Source organism: Quercus lobata, chromosome 8 (assembly GCF_001633185.2).
Source record: "Quercus lobata isolate SW786 chromosome 8, ValleyOak3.0 Primary Assembly, whole genome shotgun sequence".
NCBI classification, from domain to species: domain Eukaryota; kingdom Viridiplantae; phylum Streptophyta; class Magnoliopsida; order Fagales; family Fagaceae; genus Quercus; species Quercus lobata.
In genome coordinates, this window is record NC_044911.1 from 41,662,966 (window position 1) to 41,681,140 (window position 18,175).

General features: G+C 34.5%; 2 protein-coding genes across 2 annotated transcripts; both read left to right on the forward strand.

The window, feature by feature from the left end:
* Window positions 1-6,536: 6,536 nt before the first annotated feature.
* Window positions 6,537-7,848, forward strand: LOC115956889 (protein AGENET DOMAIN (AGD)-CONTAINING P1-like). Its single transcript, XM_031075160.1, has 2 exons — window positions 6,537-6,933; window positions 7,790-7,848. Exons 1-2 carry the CDS (start codon window positions 6,537-6,539, stop codon window positions 7,846-7,848), a joined length of 456 nt encoding a protein of 151 aa, XP_030931020.1.
* A 3,848-nt stretch (window positions 7,849-11,696) lies between these two features.
* On the forward strand, window positions 11,697-17,151 carry LOC115956044 (protein CONSERVED ONLY IN THE GREEN LINEAGE 160, chloroplastic-like). The gene is made up of 9 exons (XM_031074501.1): window positions 11,697-12,260; window positions 12,831-12,880; window positions 12,988-13,066; window positions 13,142-13,237; window positions 13,487-13,567; window positions 13,700-13,791; window positions 14,351-14,443; window positions 16,219-16,287; window positions 16,835-17,151. The coding sequence occupies exons 1-9, from the start codon at window positions 11,946-11,948 to the stop codon at window positions 16,971-16,973; spliced, it is 1,014 nt and encodes a 337-aa protein (XP_030930361.1). The 5' UTR covers window positions 11,697-11,945; the 3' UTR covers window positions 16,974-17,151.
* The last annotated feature ends 1,024 nt before the right edge of the window (window positions 17,152-18,175 follow it).

Below are 18,175 nucleotides of genomic sequence, written 5' to 3' on the forward strand. Positions count from 1 at the left end.
CTGTTATGTCAAATGTAAATGTCTCTTTAGAGCAACTGCATTTGTTGATGCAAAGTTGTGCAAAATAGAAAAAGTTAGTCATTTTACACAATTTGAGTAAAAAAACACCCACATCAGTGGGTGTAAAATTGTGCATTTATGCACAATTGTTACAGTAACCCTGCATATATGCATGGTTAATGTAGCTTTTGCATTTATTATTTTACATATTTTTCTCTCTCCTCATGTTACTCTCTCCTTTTCAGCTTCTACACTCACCTCTCTCTCTTTTATCTCTGGTCCCTTCACATCAATAGCCTCACTGACAGGATCAACATAGAAAGGAGAAGAGATGACATCTCGGCCTGAGCGATGACATCTCGGCCTGGTGAGGCCAATCATAGAGGTTTTTCCGATATCAAACTGGGCCTGATCCATGACATCTTGACCTTGGAGAATCGGAACCACGGCGAAGCTCGTTACTACCTGGACAACTCCAGCACCTCCTCCGGTGCCGTGGGGTTTTTGTGTGGGGTCGAGGTCTCGATTTTCTGGTTTTTGGATTTACTGTTTGGATTTTTTGTGGGATTTGGATTTTCTATGGGGTGATGGTGGTTGATGATGGTGGCTGGGTGGGTTGATGGTGGTGGTTGGATGGGTGTGGATTGATATGAAGATAAATATTTTATTTGAATAAATGTGTATAATAAATAAACTGACGTAAGTCTTTTGTAAAAATGAGAGTGCAAAATAGAAAAAGTAGGTTTTAAATATGCAAATTTACAAAAATTTTACATCCTGATGTAAATGCTCTTAAGATCCCTCTTTATTACGTTGGTAGGTACTTAAATTTTTTGGCCCATTACGTTGCTTCTTGGGAAACATTTTGTAATAGGATGGACCCAAAAGGCAGAGATCTAGGCCTGATTCCCCTTTATTCTTAATGCAATTATTTATAATTATTATAGGTTTATTGATTTCTGTGTAATGTTCAATGCTTTATTATTAGTATTTATATTTTGGAGAAATTGCACTTTACCCACCTGTGCTTTGGCCCGTTTTAATAATGTCTATCCGTGATTTAAAAGTTGTCACTTAACCCACCAGAGGTGGCCTCCATTAGACCCCCGTTACCCACCTCTCCCTTTTAACCGTTAAAAATAGGAGTAAATGTGTCTTTTTCATTATATTTTATGTCTCTCTCCTCTTTTCTCTCATTCTTCTTCTTCTTCACAATCAAAACCCAAAAATGTAAATGGAATGATGCGTTTAACATTCTTACCCAATGCTCACTACAATTGCCAAACATACTTTTACAATGACAAGAAAACCAATACACCTACAGTCACAAACAAAGCCACAAATCCATGTGAACATACACCCACAGATTTGCTAAAACTCTAAAACTCTAACCCCTTCTCTCTTGCTGGGTTCTCTAAACCCAGATTTGCAAGTAAAAAAAAAACTGCAAAAAAACAAGAAATCTTTCACGCATTTGTTCACACAAAAAAACAAGAAATCTTTCACGCAAGTTAAAAAAAAAAAAAAAAAAAAAAAAAAAAAAAAAAAAAAAAAAAAAAAAAAAAATCTGGCAAAAAACAAGAAATCTGCAAAAAAAACCCCAGCAAAGACTAGCAAGGCAACAGATAGTGGAGATCTATTCCTTTCACGCATCCTTCGACTTTCGAAACCATCTCCATGGAAGAAGATCTCAAAAACAAGGTAAAGTCCGACCTCAAATCTTTCCTCAAAGGCAAACTTTGTGAAGACTATACCCTATAAAGGTGGAGCTTTTATTGTATAATTAGAAATCAAGCTGGATTTCCTCAAAAAAAGAAATCAATCTGGATTCTTATATTTTTTTGGGGTGAGGGTATAGATTTGTGTAAAAATGAATTTCATTCTTAGTTGTTGTTGATGGCGGTTTTGTGAGAAGTACTTTATATCTGATTTTGGTTGATGGGGAAATTTGTAGCTTGGAGATTTTTGATCCTGTGGAGTTCAATAAGTGGGTCGTGACTACCATGGCTTCAGAAATTGTTTTACAAAACAGGTTGTAAAATTACTTGTGTGTGCAAAGGATGGTGTTCATTTGAAGTGATGTTTTGATGGAGAATGTGAAGAAGACTGGGCTAAAGTTGATATAGAGGAAAACCCAAGCTTCAATACACCTCCTTGCTTGCAAGTGTTCAGATTTCACTTGGGTAATCTAAGTGAAGAGAGAAAGGGATTATGGGTTTTGGGGATTTTTAGGGATTCTCAAGTAGAGAGAAGGAGAGAGCTCGTTCTTCTTTTTAGGGTTCTATTTGGGTTTTAATTTTGGCTTACATAGTAAAGGGGATTTTTTAACGGAAAGGGCAGAAGTGGGTAACGGGGGTCTAACGGAGGCCACCTCAGGTAGGTTAAGTGATAACTTTTAAACCACGGGTGGGCATTGTTAAAACGGGCTAAACCACAGGCGGGTAAAATGCAATTTCCCCTTATATTTTTTATTAAAAGTTAGAATATTATTCACACCTTACAAATCAGCTACTGAGACTCTACTTTTTCTTTTTAAATATGGGGTAGAATATCATTTTCATCCCTAAACTATTACAAAAGTTTGTTTTTCGTTCTTAAACTTTCAGAAGTTCTATTTTCATCCTTAAACTTTGCAAAGCGTTTTAATTTTCGTTAGTTTTTTGTCTTATGTGTCTTGACAGAGTGTTGATGTGGTATCTAATTTAGACTAATTTATTTTATTTTAAAAATATGGACATGTGCCAAAGACTTATTGGCTTACCTTGAACATTTAAAAAAACAAAGGCCAAAATCACCCCACCAAAACTCTAACATTGTGTTTGATTGGGGTGAATTTAGGGAGGATGGGAAACATAGGAAGGAATTTGCTAAGGAAAATAGTGTTTTCCACTGTTTGGCAAACTGAAGAAAATAGGAAGGAAGGAAAACCCGAGAGATAATTTTCTCTTCTGGGCCCACAAATTTCTTCCTCCCAAACCGGGAGGAAAAGCCTGGAGAGAAAATTCTCTCACAACACTTTTACCATAATCCCCTCTCCCACCAACCCTCATTCATAACCTTCTCACCTATCCCACCTGATGACTCTTGGCCACAAATCCTTATTACTTTTTTTCCTCTTCTTATCTTACCTTCACAAACACCAATGTCCAATGGTCAGGTTCTCTTCTTTTTTTCTTTTTTTTTTTTTTCTTTTTTTTTTTAAATGTGATCTATTGTTTCTTGTCCTCATTATACTCCTCATTCATCTATTGTTTCTTGTCCTCATATGATGTGGTAAATTTTATATTATTTAATAAGTACAAATAAATCTATTTCTTTACATATTCTGTAACAATGGTATAATAGTCAATTTATATAAATTACATTTTCCATCCTTCCCTTTTTCTCTCCAACCAAACAAAAGAGTTTTTCACCTCCCACTTTTCCACCCCTCCAACCAAACACACAAGAGGGAAAACTAAATATTTTCCATCCTTCCACTTTTCCATTCCTCCAACCAAATGGAGCCTAAGTCTCAAGCATGCCGGCATTAACCCAGAATCCTTAAACCATGAAAACCCACCACCCTCACTCATTGAAAACCTTAAACCGGCGTCCCTAATCACCATTAGTTTCTGCTGTTGTCAAAGTTACATAGTGCTTAGTGCTTACCATGTGCCGCAAGCCAACCAAATTTATTAAAGCCACTCAAATACAACATGTAGTTCATCAATGTGTGATGGAGTCTTCAACAATAGACACTAGGGACCACTAAATCAATTTATATATGATATCCAATGGAGTCTTCAAGAACAATGTCTAATGGAGTCTTCTAATAGCACAACAACCCCAATAAACCCATACCCATCAAGTTATAGAAACAGTATATATACATTCAATAAAGCTATAAAGTAACAAATAAACAAATTTTACCTTATAAGGGAGTGATTAAACGCCTAGGACATTGAAGTTATTTTGCTAATTTTGGTCGCTAATTGGGCTGTTGTTGTGGGGGTTTCATAATGAAAAAGGTTTCACGAATGGAAGGAGTGAAGGTCCAGGGAGTAAAAGATGATTTTTTTTTTTTTTTTCACGTGAGCCAATAAGGCAACAAGTCCTTGCCACATGTACATATTTTTTAAAATAAAATAAATTAATCCAAATCATATACCACATCAACACCTTGTCAAGACACGTAATACAAGATTTGACAGAAACAAGCATAGGAATGAAAACCACAATGTTTTGCAAAGTTTAGGGACAAAAAATGAACTTTTGTGATAGTTTAGGGACAAAAATGATATTTTACGCTTAAATATATAAGAATAAACCAGTCCAATGATCCACTCTAGTCACCTCATTAGTATTCAAATTTTTTAATTTTTGGAACCATTTTTAAAAATACAAAACAAAACATACCCAAATGTTTCCTTGTATCAATAGGAGTACCGAATACTATACCGACATAATCTCAATGGGAACACCACCGACTTAATATTTGATTAAAGGGATAAAACCATTTTTCGTCTCTACATTTTCACACGATTCTCACTTTGGTCCCTAACTTTTTTTTCACCGCTTTTAGTCCCTAAAATCAAAAAAGCAATCTCGTTTTTGTCCCTACCGTCAATGCCCTAACGACAAAATCCTAGGTGGCAGACGGAATAGTCTAAAAGCTGATGTGGCGCTGATGTTGCATTGATGTGGCGATTAAAATATTATTAAAAATATTATTTGGCATTTTTATATGCCACGTCAGCATTTTAATTATTTTAAAAAAAAAACCATGTCAGAAAATTTAAACTAAAATAAAAAAATAATTAAAAAACAAAACTTAAATCTAATTAAAAAACGGTTTCAAAAAAAAAAAATCTAATTAAAAAACAAACACAAACACAAAAATAAGCTGGAGCTTCCCAAATCTCAGATCAAATCAAATTCTCTTCTCCTCTCTCTCTCTTTACACTCTTACCCTCAGTAAATCCCCAAATTCACAACCCTAAACCCCTAAACCAAAACAAACAAAGAAGAAGAAGAAGAAGAATGTTGAGCAGGACTGCAGCAGCAGCAATCAAAACCAAAACCAAAGATCCTCTACAACAATGCCACACCGTCCTCCACTCCTTCGCCTACCTCCCACGCACCGCCCAGCGCCGCCTCCGCCCTTACCAACTCATCCTTTGCCTTGGCTCCGTCGACTCCACCCTCATCGCCGACATCGGTCTCCGCCTCCTCCACGTGGATGCCTCGAGAGCAGAAGAGATCGCCAATATGGTTATGGCTCTCTTCCTTGGGTTGTTGAGAATGACTCATCTGCTCTCGCGGCATGCTCTCTCCGCCGTGGGTTGGCTTGGGTCCGTTCAACCGCTTTGTAGAGGAATGCGACAGTGCCGTGGCTTGGTTTTGGGGATTATTAGTAGATCTACTTCGGCTAGGTCTTTGGCTACGAGAAGCTTAGCCTTCAAGATCAGCGTGCTCTATTTTGATGTTCACGGGGTTTTTTTTCCTTCAAATTTCCTATTATTCACTTCTCTTTTTCACTGTGATTTGTCTATGATTTTTGTGAGAGTTGGATTTGAGCACATTGTTGCTTATTTTTTTGAATTTCATGACTAGCATTTGAGTACTGAAGTGATGTGTGGGTATGAGTGAGTACATTTTGTTCGAGAGGATGTGGAGTTTTTTTATTTTATGGGTTTTTTGTGTGTTTGTTTCCTAAGAAAATTTCTGGGTTTATGGGTTTGCTAGAGATTGGGTTAGTTACTGTGTTTATGGGTTTGTTTCTTGGACTTATTTTTTGTTTTTCTAGATTTGATGGAGATTGGGTTTGGTTGCTGGATTTGGATTTGGGGTTTGCTAGAGATTGGTTTGGTTGCTTCTTGGATTTGGGAAGAACATGAATAAAATTTCATGTTAGTATTTAATTTAATTTTTTCTTCTTGTTTTTGTTTGTGTTCTTCTGATATGGGTTTGAGTTCTTGGTTGCTGGGTTTGGTCTGTGAAGAACACGAAGAACAAGTTGAACATGAATATTAAGAAAATAAAATTTTAATTAAAATTTTAAATTAATTAAATTTAAGGTTTTTTTTTAAATTTATTTTTTTTTTTAAATTTTCTGACGTGGCTTTTAAAAAAAAATTAAAATGCTAACGTGGTATATAAAAATGCCAAATAATATTTTTTAATAATATTTTAATCACCACATCAGTGCTACATCAGCACCACGTCAGCTAATAGACTATTTCGTCTGCCACCTAGGATTTTGCCGTTAGGGCACTGACGGTAGGGACAAAAACGAGATTGCATTTTTTATTTTAGGGACTAAAAGTGGTGAAAAAAAAAAAGTTAGGGACCAAAGTGAGAATCTTGTGAAAATGTAAGGACGAAAAAGAGTTTTTTCCCTTGATTAAATCTATAAATATCACCACAGTCTAGTCTATTCCCATTCACATCAATCCTTACTATTCTTGATTTAATTAAAATTCTCTCAACTTCTCTGTTTCTCCAACGTTCTCTCTATATTTCAAGAAGTGATTCTGTACGTGTGTGGTTCAAGAATGGCGTTGATCTTGAGGGGTGATGAAGTTGAAGTTTGCAGCAAGCAAGTTGGTTTTGTGGGTTCTTACTACGCAGCCATTGTGATCAACAACTATGGCAACCAATCCTATGCTGTGCGCTACAAGAACTTGGTCTCAGAAGACGATGAATCTCAGCCACTCATTGAGATTGTCTCCGCCGACGAGGTCAGGCCCATGCCACATACCGTTTCGGCTACTGAGTTTTCTCTATATGATGGGGTTGATGCTTATGATAATGATGGCTGGTGGGTCGGCAGGATTTCTGGGAAGCAAGACTCTGATCACTACTATGTGTTCTTCGACACATATGGGGTTGAGATTCTATATCCACTCTCTCGCTTGAGGCCTCATCGTGAAACCAATGGCATGTGGGCAGGTACGAAGTTAGGAGAGTTAGGGGGTAAAAGTATAAACAAATTTTTTTTTTTTTTGAAACTCCAAGTAAGATGCTATGTCCATAATATTTTTACTACATTTTCACAACAAATCGTAAGTGGTAGGTTATTATTAATTGTTATGAGTGAGCAAAAAAGTAATTTAAGTTGTGAATTCAAATTAGAACTAATAACAACTTACTGCATGTGATTTATTATAAAAATGTTGTGAACGTAGCACTTCTCAATTTAGAAAGTTAAGCTTTTTCTTTTTTTTTTTTGGGTGTCTTGTGTGTTGTCAAATGTGTGTGGATGTTCACTTAGACTAGTTAGAATTGGCTTAGGAATTTTTTATTTTATTTTATTTTTTGTTTGTGTCTTGCGTGGGTTTGTTTTGGGGTGTTGTTTGGGCTTAAATTTGTCATTGGTAAATTTTTTTTGTTAAGCTTGTTAAATTTATTTCAAATTTTAGATCAATAAAATTTTTTATAACCTATAAAAAGATCAATAATATTGTTGAGAGGGCAAAGTGCAAATTTATTGAAACAAATTACTAAAATTAATACACACATACTAAAAAAATTTTGAAAAAATTTAGGGGGGCCACTGCCACCAAGTCCACCTATAGTTCCATCACTGCATGTGGGTTGCAAAGAAAAGGGTGTGATTCCAATTGGTGCCATTCTTTTAATTGGTTTCTCATCTGTTGTGTTGAGTACATAGTACTGCTGAGTTTTAATTTAGGAGAGTTATTTTAGGGAATGTATAATTAAGCTTGAGATAATCCTGCTATAAGTTTGGGTCTTATTAATTTGGGAGTTTCTTTAGGCGAATCTTGAATGTAAATACTTTTTCTAGTCGTTCAATCTTCTCATGAAAAACCACCGCGCACCCTTGGTGCAGTGGTCACTTCATAAGTATAAATGCTTATGGGATGTGGGGGGCAATGACTAAGGTTCAAGTCTCCAAGAGGGAACTTCACATACACATAACTTAGATTAGGCTAGAGTAGAAATTCTATCTTGTATTAAAAAAAAAAAAAAAAAATCTTCTCATGAAAATATGTAATTCATTTACTTTTTAGTGAGAAATATGTAATTCTTTTTTGCTTTGTAATATCTATGGTCTCTTTTTTTTTACTCAATTTTTTTCGCTTAAATTTTGTACTCTTGATGCACTTACATGATATAAGTTGGTTGTTCTGAAGATGAACGAAATACCAAAATTCTAACCCAATTTTTGCTATGGTCTCTCTTTTTCCACTCAAAGTTTGGTATAAACATTGACATGATATAATTATATATCTTCTTTTCTGAAGAGAAACAAAACACTTAAATTAAAAAATTATTCTATTTTTTGCCACTTTTTGGGGGCAACTTCCATCGCAAGCCCTTTTAATTTTTTGGGAGTGCCTGTCATCCCATGTAATCCAAAAACAACAAGATCAAATATAAAAAATATAAAAAATTTCTTTTAGTTGGGTTAATCGGATGCCCGCTCATGTGCTCTATAATTGGGCATTTGAAGGATACTTTTGAATGAGATACTCTTCCTTACTTCTTTTCTCCAAGACTCTCTAATAAGGTCTTGATGGATTATGGTTGTATTTTGTAATTTTGGTTCAACGAAGCTTTACCTTTTATCAAGATTTTTTTTTTTTTTTTTTTTAATTTTAAAAAAGGACAAAATAACTCAAATAAACCCCCCCAAAAAAACAAGAAACAATACTTTAAAAAAAAAAAATACACCTTAACCTGAAATATTAATAATTAACATTTCATTTTAAAGCCATTACACTATTAAAAAAACTAAAAATATGAAATAGAAGAAATAAGTCAATAACACCTTAATGGTTAACCTAAAATAGGGTCGACTCTAAGCGTTAGTACCCAGACTTCTAAATGTTATATGTTGGTATAATTTAACATCAAAGCACAAAAAAGCACCATTATCCCGTCTTCCAATTCTAAAAAAATTTATAATCTTGCTACAGTCCCTTCTTACATATATGACGATACTGTAGCTCCATTCTATAATTTTTAATATATTTTATTCCCTCCGCTACAGTACCATATAAATTTATACTTTCTCTTTCTTTCTTTCATTTCTCTCCGTCTTCCATCTCTTCTCTCTCCATTGTTCTTGTTCTGTCCTCTCTACTCCTCAAACTAGAAAATACCTTTTCTCAAACCCAAAACCTTGTGTGGTGGTGGTAGCGGTAGAGGTAGAAGTGGCATAGAAGTTTCGTTGATATGGCGGTGGTGGCGACGTGGGTCTAGATCGATGGTGTTGGGGTGGTTTGCCTCTCTTCTCTATCGCTATCTCTCTCTAGTTGCTGCCATGGGCGGGCTTGTTGTCATGGGTCATTTTTGGTCATGGGTTGGTGGATTTTAGTATTAGGTTTTCTGCCATGGGTAATGGGTTTGCTGATCGGCGTGGTGGAATAGTGAGGTTGAGATCAGTGTGGTGGGTTTCTAGGTGTCAGCGTTGTGGTTGTTGTCAGCGATAGGGGTGTGCATGGGTTAAGTTGAGGGGATTTTTTGACCCAACTCACCATAGTGGGTCAAAAAAAATTTAACCCAACCCAAGCCATTACATAAGTCCAACCCAACCCACATGGGTTGGGTTGGGTTGAGTTGAACTCATGGGTTGGACAATTTTATTTTTTTTATTACTATTATTATTAAATTGAGTAGAAAAAAATATATTACACTTGCCACTTGAGTTGATAAACAAAATATACATTAATATATAAACTAATATTCCAACTTAGTTGTAAACAAAATATATTTAATTATCCAACTAAGTTGATAAACAAAATATAAATGAACTAGTATCCTAATTCACTTATAAAAAAAATATATCTTAAATTTTTTAATTTTTTTCTTAATTATATAATATATTTAAATATATATTAAAAGAACTAATAGGATTTTATATTAGATATGATAGTAGGAACCGAGAAAGTGCTCAACAGCTGGTTTTTTTAAAAATTTATTAAATATATAATATATTTTAAACATATATTAAAATATGGGTGGGTCGGGTCGGGTTTGGCGGGTTTGTAATTTTATGACTCAAACCCAACCCGACCCACTATAAAATAAATTTGTAACCTAACCCAACCCACCAATCCCTAAAAACCGGCCCAACCCAACGGGTTGGGTTGGATCAGATCAAGTTTGGCAAGTTGGCGGGTTTTCTGCACACCCCTAGTTAGTGAGATCAATAGTTTCTTTGTGGTTTTTTTTTTTTTTTTCTTCTCTTAGTGATTATATGGTGGCTATTTCTTGTGGATGTGGATGTTGTTGGTGGTTTTTGGAGGCTTCTTTGTGTTTTTTTTTTCTCTATGATGGTTGTTTCTTGTGGTTATGGTTGTGGTTGGTGGTAGGTTTGGTGGTCTGAGTTATGAGTTTGGTGGTCTGAGTGGTGGGTTTGGTGATTTCTGTGGTGGGTTTCTTGTGGTATTTGGCAATTTGTGTGTGTGTGTGTGTGTGTGTGTGTGTGTGTGTGTGTGTTTTTTTCTCTCTCTTGGTGGTTCTTGAGGTGGCAGTTTCTCGTGTTTGTTGTTGTTGGTGGTGGGTTTGCTACTCTGAGTGGTGGGTTTGCTCGAATATGAGTGGCAGTGGTGGCGGCTGGGTTTTTAAAAATATTTTTTTATGGTGTATTTTAGACACAAACATGAAGAGGGAAAAAGCCAGAGAGAAAAGAGAGGATGATTGAGAAAAGAGAAAAAGAGGAGAGGAAGAGAGAGAAAGAGGTGATGAAATTAATATTTTATTAAATAGATGATATAAATAAGAAATTGAATGTTGAGCGTATTGTAAAATGGAATGATATAATAGAGAAAGTAGCTTTTGAGATGGTAAAATGGGATCATTTGTAGAAACCGGATGTGACTCAATCTAGGCCTAAAATTCCCATGTATCCCTTGCCAAAAAAAAAGCATCCAAAATTATATTATTATAATAACTGGTTTAATAACAAATTTAACATATATATATATATATATATATAAATATATATAAAAGTGATTAAGTGAGTTGCACACTATTTCTCCCACCTCTAACAAGACTCTCAAAATATTGGCTTAATAAAAATCAAGCTCAATTAAAATCTTAAATTATTTAATCCAGAAAAGAAAAATTAAATTTCAAACCATATATTTTAAGAGTGTATAAATGAAAGTTGAAGGTTTCAAAAGTAACAAATTAAATTCTCAAATTTCAAAAAGTAAGAAATTAGTGATTATTATTTAATAAAAGAAAATGTTAGCAAAACCTACATACAAAAATATTTAATTAATAATTTTGCATTTTATAATAATGATTTTTAAATAAAATATATATAATGTAAAAGGTTTTATAAATAGTATTTAATCGGTGAACATATGTGTGAGTATTTTTTTTTTTTTTTTTTTTAAAGCCTCTCTTAAACTCTCCTCAAAGACTCGAACTACATTGATCCACCCCTGATATATTCTATTCTATTAAGATTAAATCCAAATCCAAGTTATTCATTAAAAAGAAATTGATCCAAGTGTGTATTCTGACGAGATCTTCGTTGGGTTATTTCATATTTGTACCTATGGGCCCAAAAAACATTTGCAAGTTTGTATTAGATTTTACCAGTCAAAGGTAGGAAAGTCGAACTTCCTGTATCACTCCTTGGCTTTGTAATTGTACCCGCTACCCAGTAACCGTTACCATTGACAATAATAATAACAGACTCGCTCTCAAACTCAAAACACTGAAACATCAATTCACCTGTCCGTGAATTTATTACCCACAAACAAACAAACAGAAATTTTTCCAACCAAAGCTGATGTCTTTGTGAAACACAGACGCATGATCACACAAAGCAGATGTGGAAAACTATCAAGCACAAAAATCACATTAATAACACTCACTTCCAAAAACCCAGATATTTTTTCCTCTTAAATTTACATTTCCTGATTCTCCATTAGCACCTAAACTTCAAGCAAGCTCCTTATCAATTATCATCACCACCAACAATGGTAGTCCTAAACTACATCTCAGTGACCTCTACAGCCACACCCATATCTCAGGACTCTCCAACTCCATCTGTGCCAGACCCAAGGCAGACCAAGGTCATCCTCCCCAAGAAGAAGCCTCTCAAATGGTCCACTGGGGTGGCTCCAGGTGACTACGCTGGCCCACCCACCACTACTAAGCTCAGAAAGTACTGGGGAGGCGAGGAAGAGGACCCTTTGAACTCTGATGAGTTTTTGTGGAACAAGGACTTCATGGCTCGCTATCAAAGACTGATTCAGGACCCTGAGTCTTCTGTTGAGGCCACTTCTACTAAGGTTGTGTTTTTGTTGTTTTAGCCTTTGGTCTTGGTTACTAGACATCTGGGTTTTCCTTTATTTGTGTGTATTTGTCTCTTTCTTTATTGAATTTTGTGGCTTTGTTGTTGAATTTGATTCTGGAGTATAGTATTTGGCTGTTTGAAGATTAATGGGCTCATGTGGTTTTGTTCCTCGGTTGGGCTATTTTGTTAAATTGGTAATAGATTTCTGTGTACGGAATGCTTAATTTGATTTCAAAACTATGAGCTTTTTTATTCTATAAACAATGTGATTTTGTAGTTACTTTGAATTTTTGTTTAGTTTGGTTGCTGAGAAGATAGGGCAAAAGGAAGAAAAGGAGAATTGAAACTTTGTATTATTCACTGACTTGGTATCCTGCTGTATGAAGTTTATTTAACCTAGTCTTTTGAATTAATCTGAGTTCAAAACTTTTTTTTCTTCTGAACCAACAAACAGACTATATTGGACTTTAAGATTCTTTACATTGATTTTCTCAGCAACCAAGCACAGTTTTTGTGGATGAAATTTTGGTTTTCATTGGTGAATAAATTGCTTTCGTGTATACAGGAAAAGCCATCTGGGTTTCTAAGTTTAAATAGAGTCATGAGCCTTGACAGGTTTGTTATCAACTTATCATTCTTTGGAATTACTTCAGTTACCCCTTGGTTTTTATTTATGTAATTTTAATTGTTTCCATTAATGTGATTTAAAATATGGGCAATAGTTTGGAAGTCGATTTGAGCAGAGAACTCACAGCTCCTTCGAAGCCTGCATTAGAAGAGCAAGTTGAGACTACAGCTCAAGTATGATAAATGTCTGGAAAATTTTACGAGTTATTTATCTCAGTGAACTTGTGCATTTACAATTACTTTTCTCAGAGTGTTGGCCGCAAGTCACCTAGATGGAAACTGGTGCCAACACGACGTGAGCAAGAGAAGTGGGATAGAGCAACCAAGGCTGCAACTGGAGGCAGTGTAAGTCATTTGTATCATTTTTTTTTTTTTTTAAATTCAGAGAACTTCCATTCTTCATTATTGCATGAAAGTCCTTCTGATTTCAAGCTAATTGCTTATCATTTAAAGAGCATTCTAGCTTTTGGAAAATAAAAGAGTTTGATAGTTGCTCTAGGAAGAAGAAAAGCATTTAAATGCATTTATTGGACCAAGTATTATTGGTGAGGATGCTTTGTATCTTTGAAGTTCTGATTTAGTGCTAACCTGTAGGATGTGATGTTTCGGGAAATAAGGAAGCCTCGTGGGGACCCAGAAGTGTTGGCTGCTCAGTCAAGGGAACAGTATTTTAAGGTACTTAGTTGCAGTATGTGGGAGTGCCACCCCATCTTGCATTTGTCAATGTTTGTGTACTTTTTGTGTTTCTTTGCTTTAACAATTTCTGATTATTCCTCTTTTTCAAATCCTATGTTTTTGCTTCTGCAGTTAAAGAAGAGGTTACAGATTCTCACTTTGGGTATAGGTGGTGTTGGTTTAGTCTCTGCTTACATATCCTATTCCCCAGAAATTGCTGCAAGGTATGCACATTTCAGCCTTATGAAAAAAAAAAAAAGGAAAAAAGATTTGAAATCTTAATGTGTAAGCTAGTTGTTTGTTAATCTAGATACTTAATGGAAATTTAATTTTAAAAATAACTGTTCTCTACTGAGACCTTCAAATTAGAAAAACAATTTTTTTTAATAGACTAATTTCCACAAGAGATAGTGCACTGTGTATCTCAGTTTTAGTTTTTAGGCATTCACAAGTGGATTTTCTGCAAGTGCACTTGAAAACAATTTCTACAAGTAGCTTTGCTTTGTGTTAGTTCCAAATGGTTGGTCCTCAAAATTTTTGTGTTTAACTCTTTATTTTATTTCCACCTGTAAAATAAGTTTCCAAAGTTCCTTTTGAACATTGAAGTTGTTAGCCCACAATTTGTCAATTTTCATGATAACACTAATGCAATCTCACAGTGAAGGATAGTTCATTTTGGCATTGACTATCGCTCATAACATCTGATGATATTAAACTGGAGTATTGAGAAGATTATTCACTCTTCATAATACTTGATGTTCTGCTATCCTTTCATGTATTCAGCTTTGGTGCTGGGTTGCTTGGTTCTTTGGCGTATATGCGTATGCTGGGGAGTAGTGTGGATTCAATGGCAGATGGAGCTAGGGGGGCTGTCAAGTATGTGCATACAACTTATTGACACTCCGGATGTTATTTATATATTTGTTTATTATCTTACAGCATACATATTGCATCACATTGCATGCTTGGTACTGTACCTCCTATAATATCCGTGCCAAAATTTAATTGATAATTTGAATTCCTTAAATTCAATATGTATACTTTAATTCGTCCGAATATATTTTGTCTATTTTCTCATAGCGTGTGAAATTATTTTTGTTTTATGATATTCTAAAATTTGCTCAGATTTTAATAGCAACTTGGGGCAAATTATTTGATGGCATATTGAAGTTTCACTTGAAGATGCCAGCTGGCCGGCTGGCTGCTAGTAATGCCCCACATTCACTGATGTTGGTCAATTTATAAGTGCAGGTGTCATGTGCTTCCTGCTTACCTATCGCCCACTCCTGGAAAACATTATACGTGTTTTTTTATATAACTATTTTGCTAAAATAGTTAGGTTTTATCTCATTTTTTATCTAGAACTAATACTGCAAAAGCCAAGTGTTGTAGCCTTAGTAAGTATGCATTGAGATGGAGTCTTCCAATGTGATTGAGGGAGATTGCCCCAGTATCTTATTACAGCATAGCGTTCTTAACTAGTGGCTTTATTAATGCATTGTAAAGTTAATGCTGCTGATTTGAATGTTTCACCTGCATTTACAAAGAAACTTCCTCACAATTTGAGGTTTTTTTTTTATTTATATTTGAATTGATATAACTTTAAAGAGTGAATTGGAGGACTTATATGCATAATGCATGATTTAGGCTTGTTCCTGTATATTGCAGTTGCTGCAGGAGTTGGTTGGATTTGCATGGGCCAAATGTGCCAATTAGCACAATTTTAGCAATATTTTAGGAAAAAACAACCTTGACAAAGTTTATGTAGCACATTTTTGAAACTTGAGTTTGACAAACTCTAGTTCCAAGCAAGTATGGGCTCCGCTGCTTGACGTGCCACACAAGCTGCTTGGAACTCGAGTTTGTCAAACTTGAGTTCCAAAATGTGCTACATAACTAAATAACTTTGTCAAAGTGATTTTTCCTAAAATATTGCTAAAATTGTGCTATTTGGCAAATTTGGCCTATTTGCATGTATATATCTTGACTGTACTCAAGATGGCATAAATGTGTTTGTACATTGTTAAAAGGACGGAATTATAAAATGTTTGTATGAACTTGAATGAAGTGCATTCCATGATTTCAGTTGGTTAGGATTCAATATGTTAATAGTTAATTGGTTGGGCCATCTTGTGTTCCCAGAAATTTTTTTTTCCAGATCAAATATTGGAGTGATGCCAAGCAACTTTTTGTGCATATTTTTGGGGTCAAATGATGGTGATTGAGAAAAATATGAAATTTATAGTGTAGCAGTTCCCCTTATCAAGAATGCTCTAGTGGGTTTTTTTTTTTTCTTTTAATTGGAATCAAGTGTGATGGTATCTAAGAGTGGGCATTGCTCAGTAGTACCCATGTTAGAGGTGCAGTTGACAGCCATTAATGAGGACGTTAATTGAACACCAATTTTGCATACTCTTATTAGTTCCCCATGGTTAACAAATGGAAGTGGATTCATATTCACCCTAATTCTTTTATTTTATTTATTAAATAACATTGACTGAATTTTCTGTTTGCATACTCTTATTAGTTCCCCATGGTTAACAAATGGAAGTGGATTCATATTCATTTTAATCCTTTTATTTTATTTATTAAATAATGTTGACTGAATTTTCAGGTATTTAGCGTACTATACTTCTTCTTTTTTCTTGCAGGGGAGCAATAGCGCAGCCTAGGCTTTTGGTTCCTGTTGTATTGGTCATGATCTATAACCGGTGGAACGGGTAAGTGCCTTTGGTTGCATCTCTGTTCGGAATGATGCTTCATCTGTTATTTTGAAGCAGATGGACTGCTTTCTCTGTAACCCAATTTATGTTTGTAGCAATGAGTTCTAGCTTAAATGGCACCTCCTCTCCTTATAAGACTAAGATGGAGGGTCAAGTCAAGGGTGCATATATAATTTACCAATTAAGAAAATTGTAATTTTTGACTAATTTTTAACTTGTTCTACATTTTCTTATTTTGCTTCATTTTCACTGCACTTACTCGAGGCTTTGTTCTTCACATTTGTGGCCCTTCACAATGTCAATTTTCTGGCTTTTAAGCATTAAATTATCAATTTCACTGGACCTTAGCTATCAAAGATAAAATACTCTCCGATTTGCAGTGATTTTAGTATTTAGTTTGCTTGTTAGCTTCTGTATCTTATGTAATATGTTTTTCCATGGATAACTTCAGTATTATTTTTCAGAGAATACTGTAAGCTGGTTTGCTATAGTCTGAGCATGAATTTAGCAACTATTCCTCTGACAAAGCTATTTTTTGGTATAGGATCCTTGTTCCAGAATATGGATATATGCAGTTAGAATTGATACCAATGTTAGTGGGGTTTTTCACTTACAAGATTGCAACTTTCTTTCAAGCTATAGAGGAGGCAATTGACATTGTTGGGGGAAAGAGCGAAGTTTAAGATAGATCCTCTTCATACATCCTTGGGAGTTCTATTACTTACCTGATGTTACAAAATTTCATGGCACAATTTTACAGCCAAATTCTTTCAACCTCATCTTATTGAGCTATATAGTTTGTATTTCCAACTTTTCAGAATTCAGATAATTAAAGTAAAAAAAAAAAAAAAAAGATTTGCACCAAATATCCCTAAAACTCATCCTCATCGGGCATGTTTATTGCTTTAGATTTAACTTGGTACTTTCATAAATTTGTATATAAATTTTTCGTAATATACAATTAAACCTTGTCTGTTGATCAAAACGACTCCAAGATTTGCTACTATCATGTTCAGCGGAAATATTCTTATTAATCTTGATCTTCTTGATGATGTATGATATTAGCACTTGACAGATTTCAAAAAGTCATACCTACTATCCTATGTATCCAAAAGCTAAATAAATAAACTAACCTTATCACATGCGCTTCATACGTACGATAAGGCTTTATTTTTAGCAAAAAAAATACTGTGATTTTACTATATATATAATTTTCATTTTGAGAATCTAATAATTTATAAGTGAATAAAATAATTTGAAAATTAACAACAGAGTGGTTCTATTTTTCTTTGGCAATATTTTAGTTAAAGTTAGAGCTGCATTTTTACTAAACTGTCTCTTAGTTTTGTCTCTACTTAAACATAAGAATGTAGAAGCCTTTTTGAGCTAAAAAATAAGGAATCTAAACCGGAGAAATCCATTAAATAACAGTATACTTATATAAAAAAAAAATTAAAAAAAAAATACTAATCTCATCACACGCGCTTTGAGCGTATGATAAAGGCTTTCTTTTTTAGCCAAAAGAAAATATTGTGTTTTTATTATATATATAATTTTTATTTTAAGAATTTAATTTATAAGTGGATAAAGTAATAAAAAATGATATGTTTACAATATTTTTACAACAAATCCTAAGTGATAAGTTGTTACTGATTGTTATTGTTGAGTTAAAAATGTAATATCAATGCTAAATTTAAATTTGAATTAATAACAACTGTAAGGACGCGATTCGTGGCGGACCGTAACAGTGTCGGGTTCGCACGTGAAAAGGCCCCTAACAACATCATTTGTAGAGCGTGGGTTTGGAAGGCTAGGCCTTGATCGATAGGCGGTGGGTTTTTCGCGGTGTTCGTACCAGTTTAAGTTTTCCTACACTCCTGAGTCT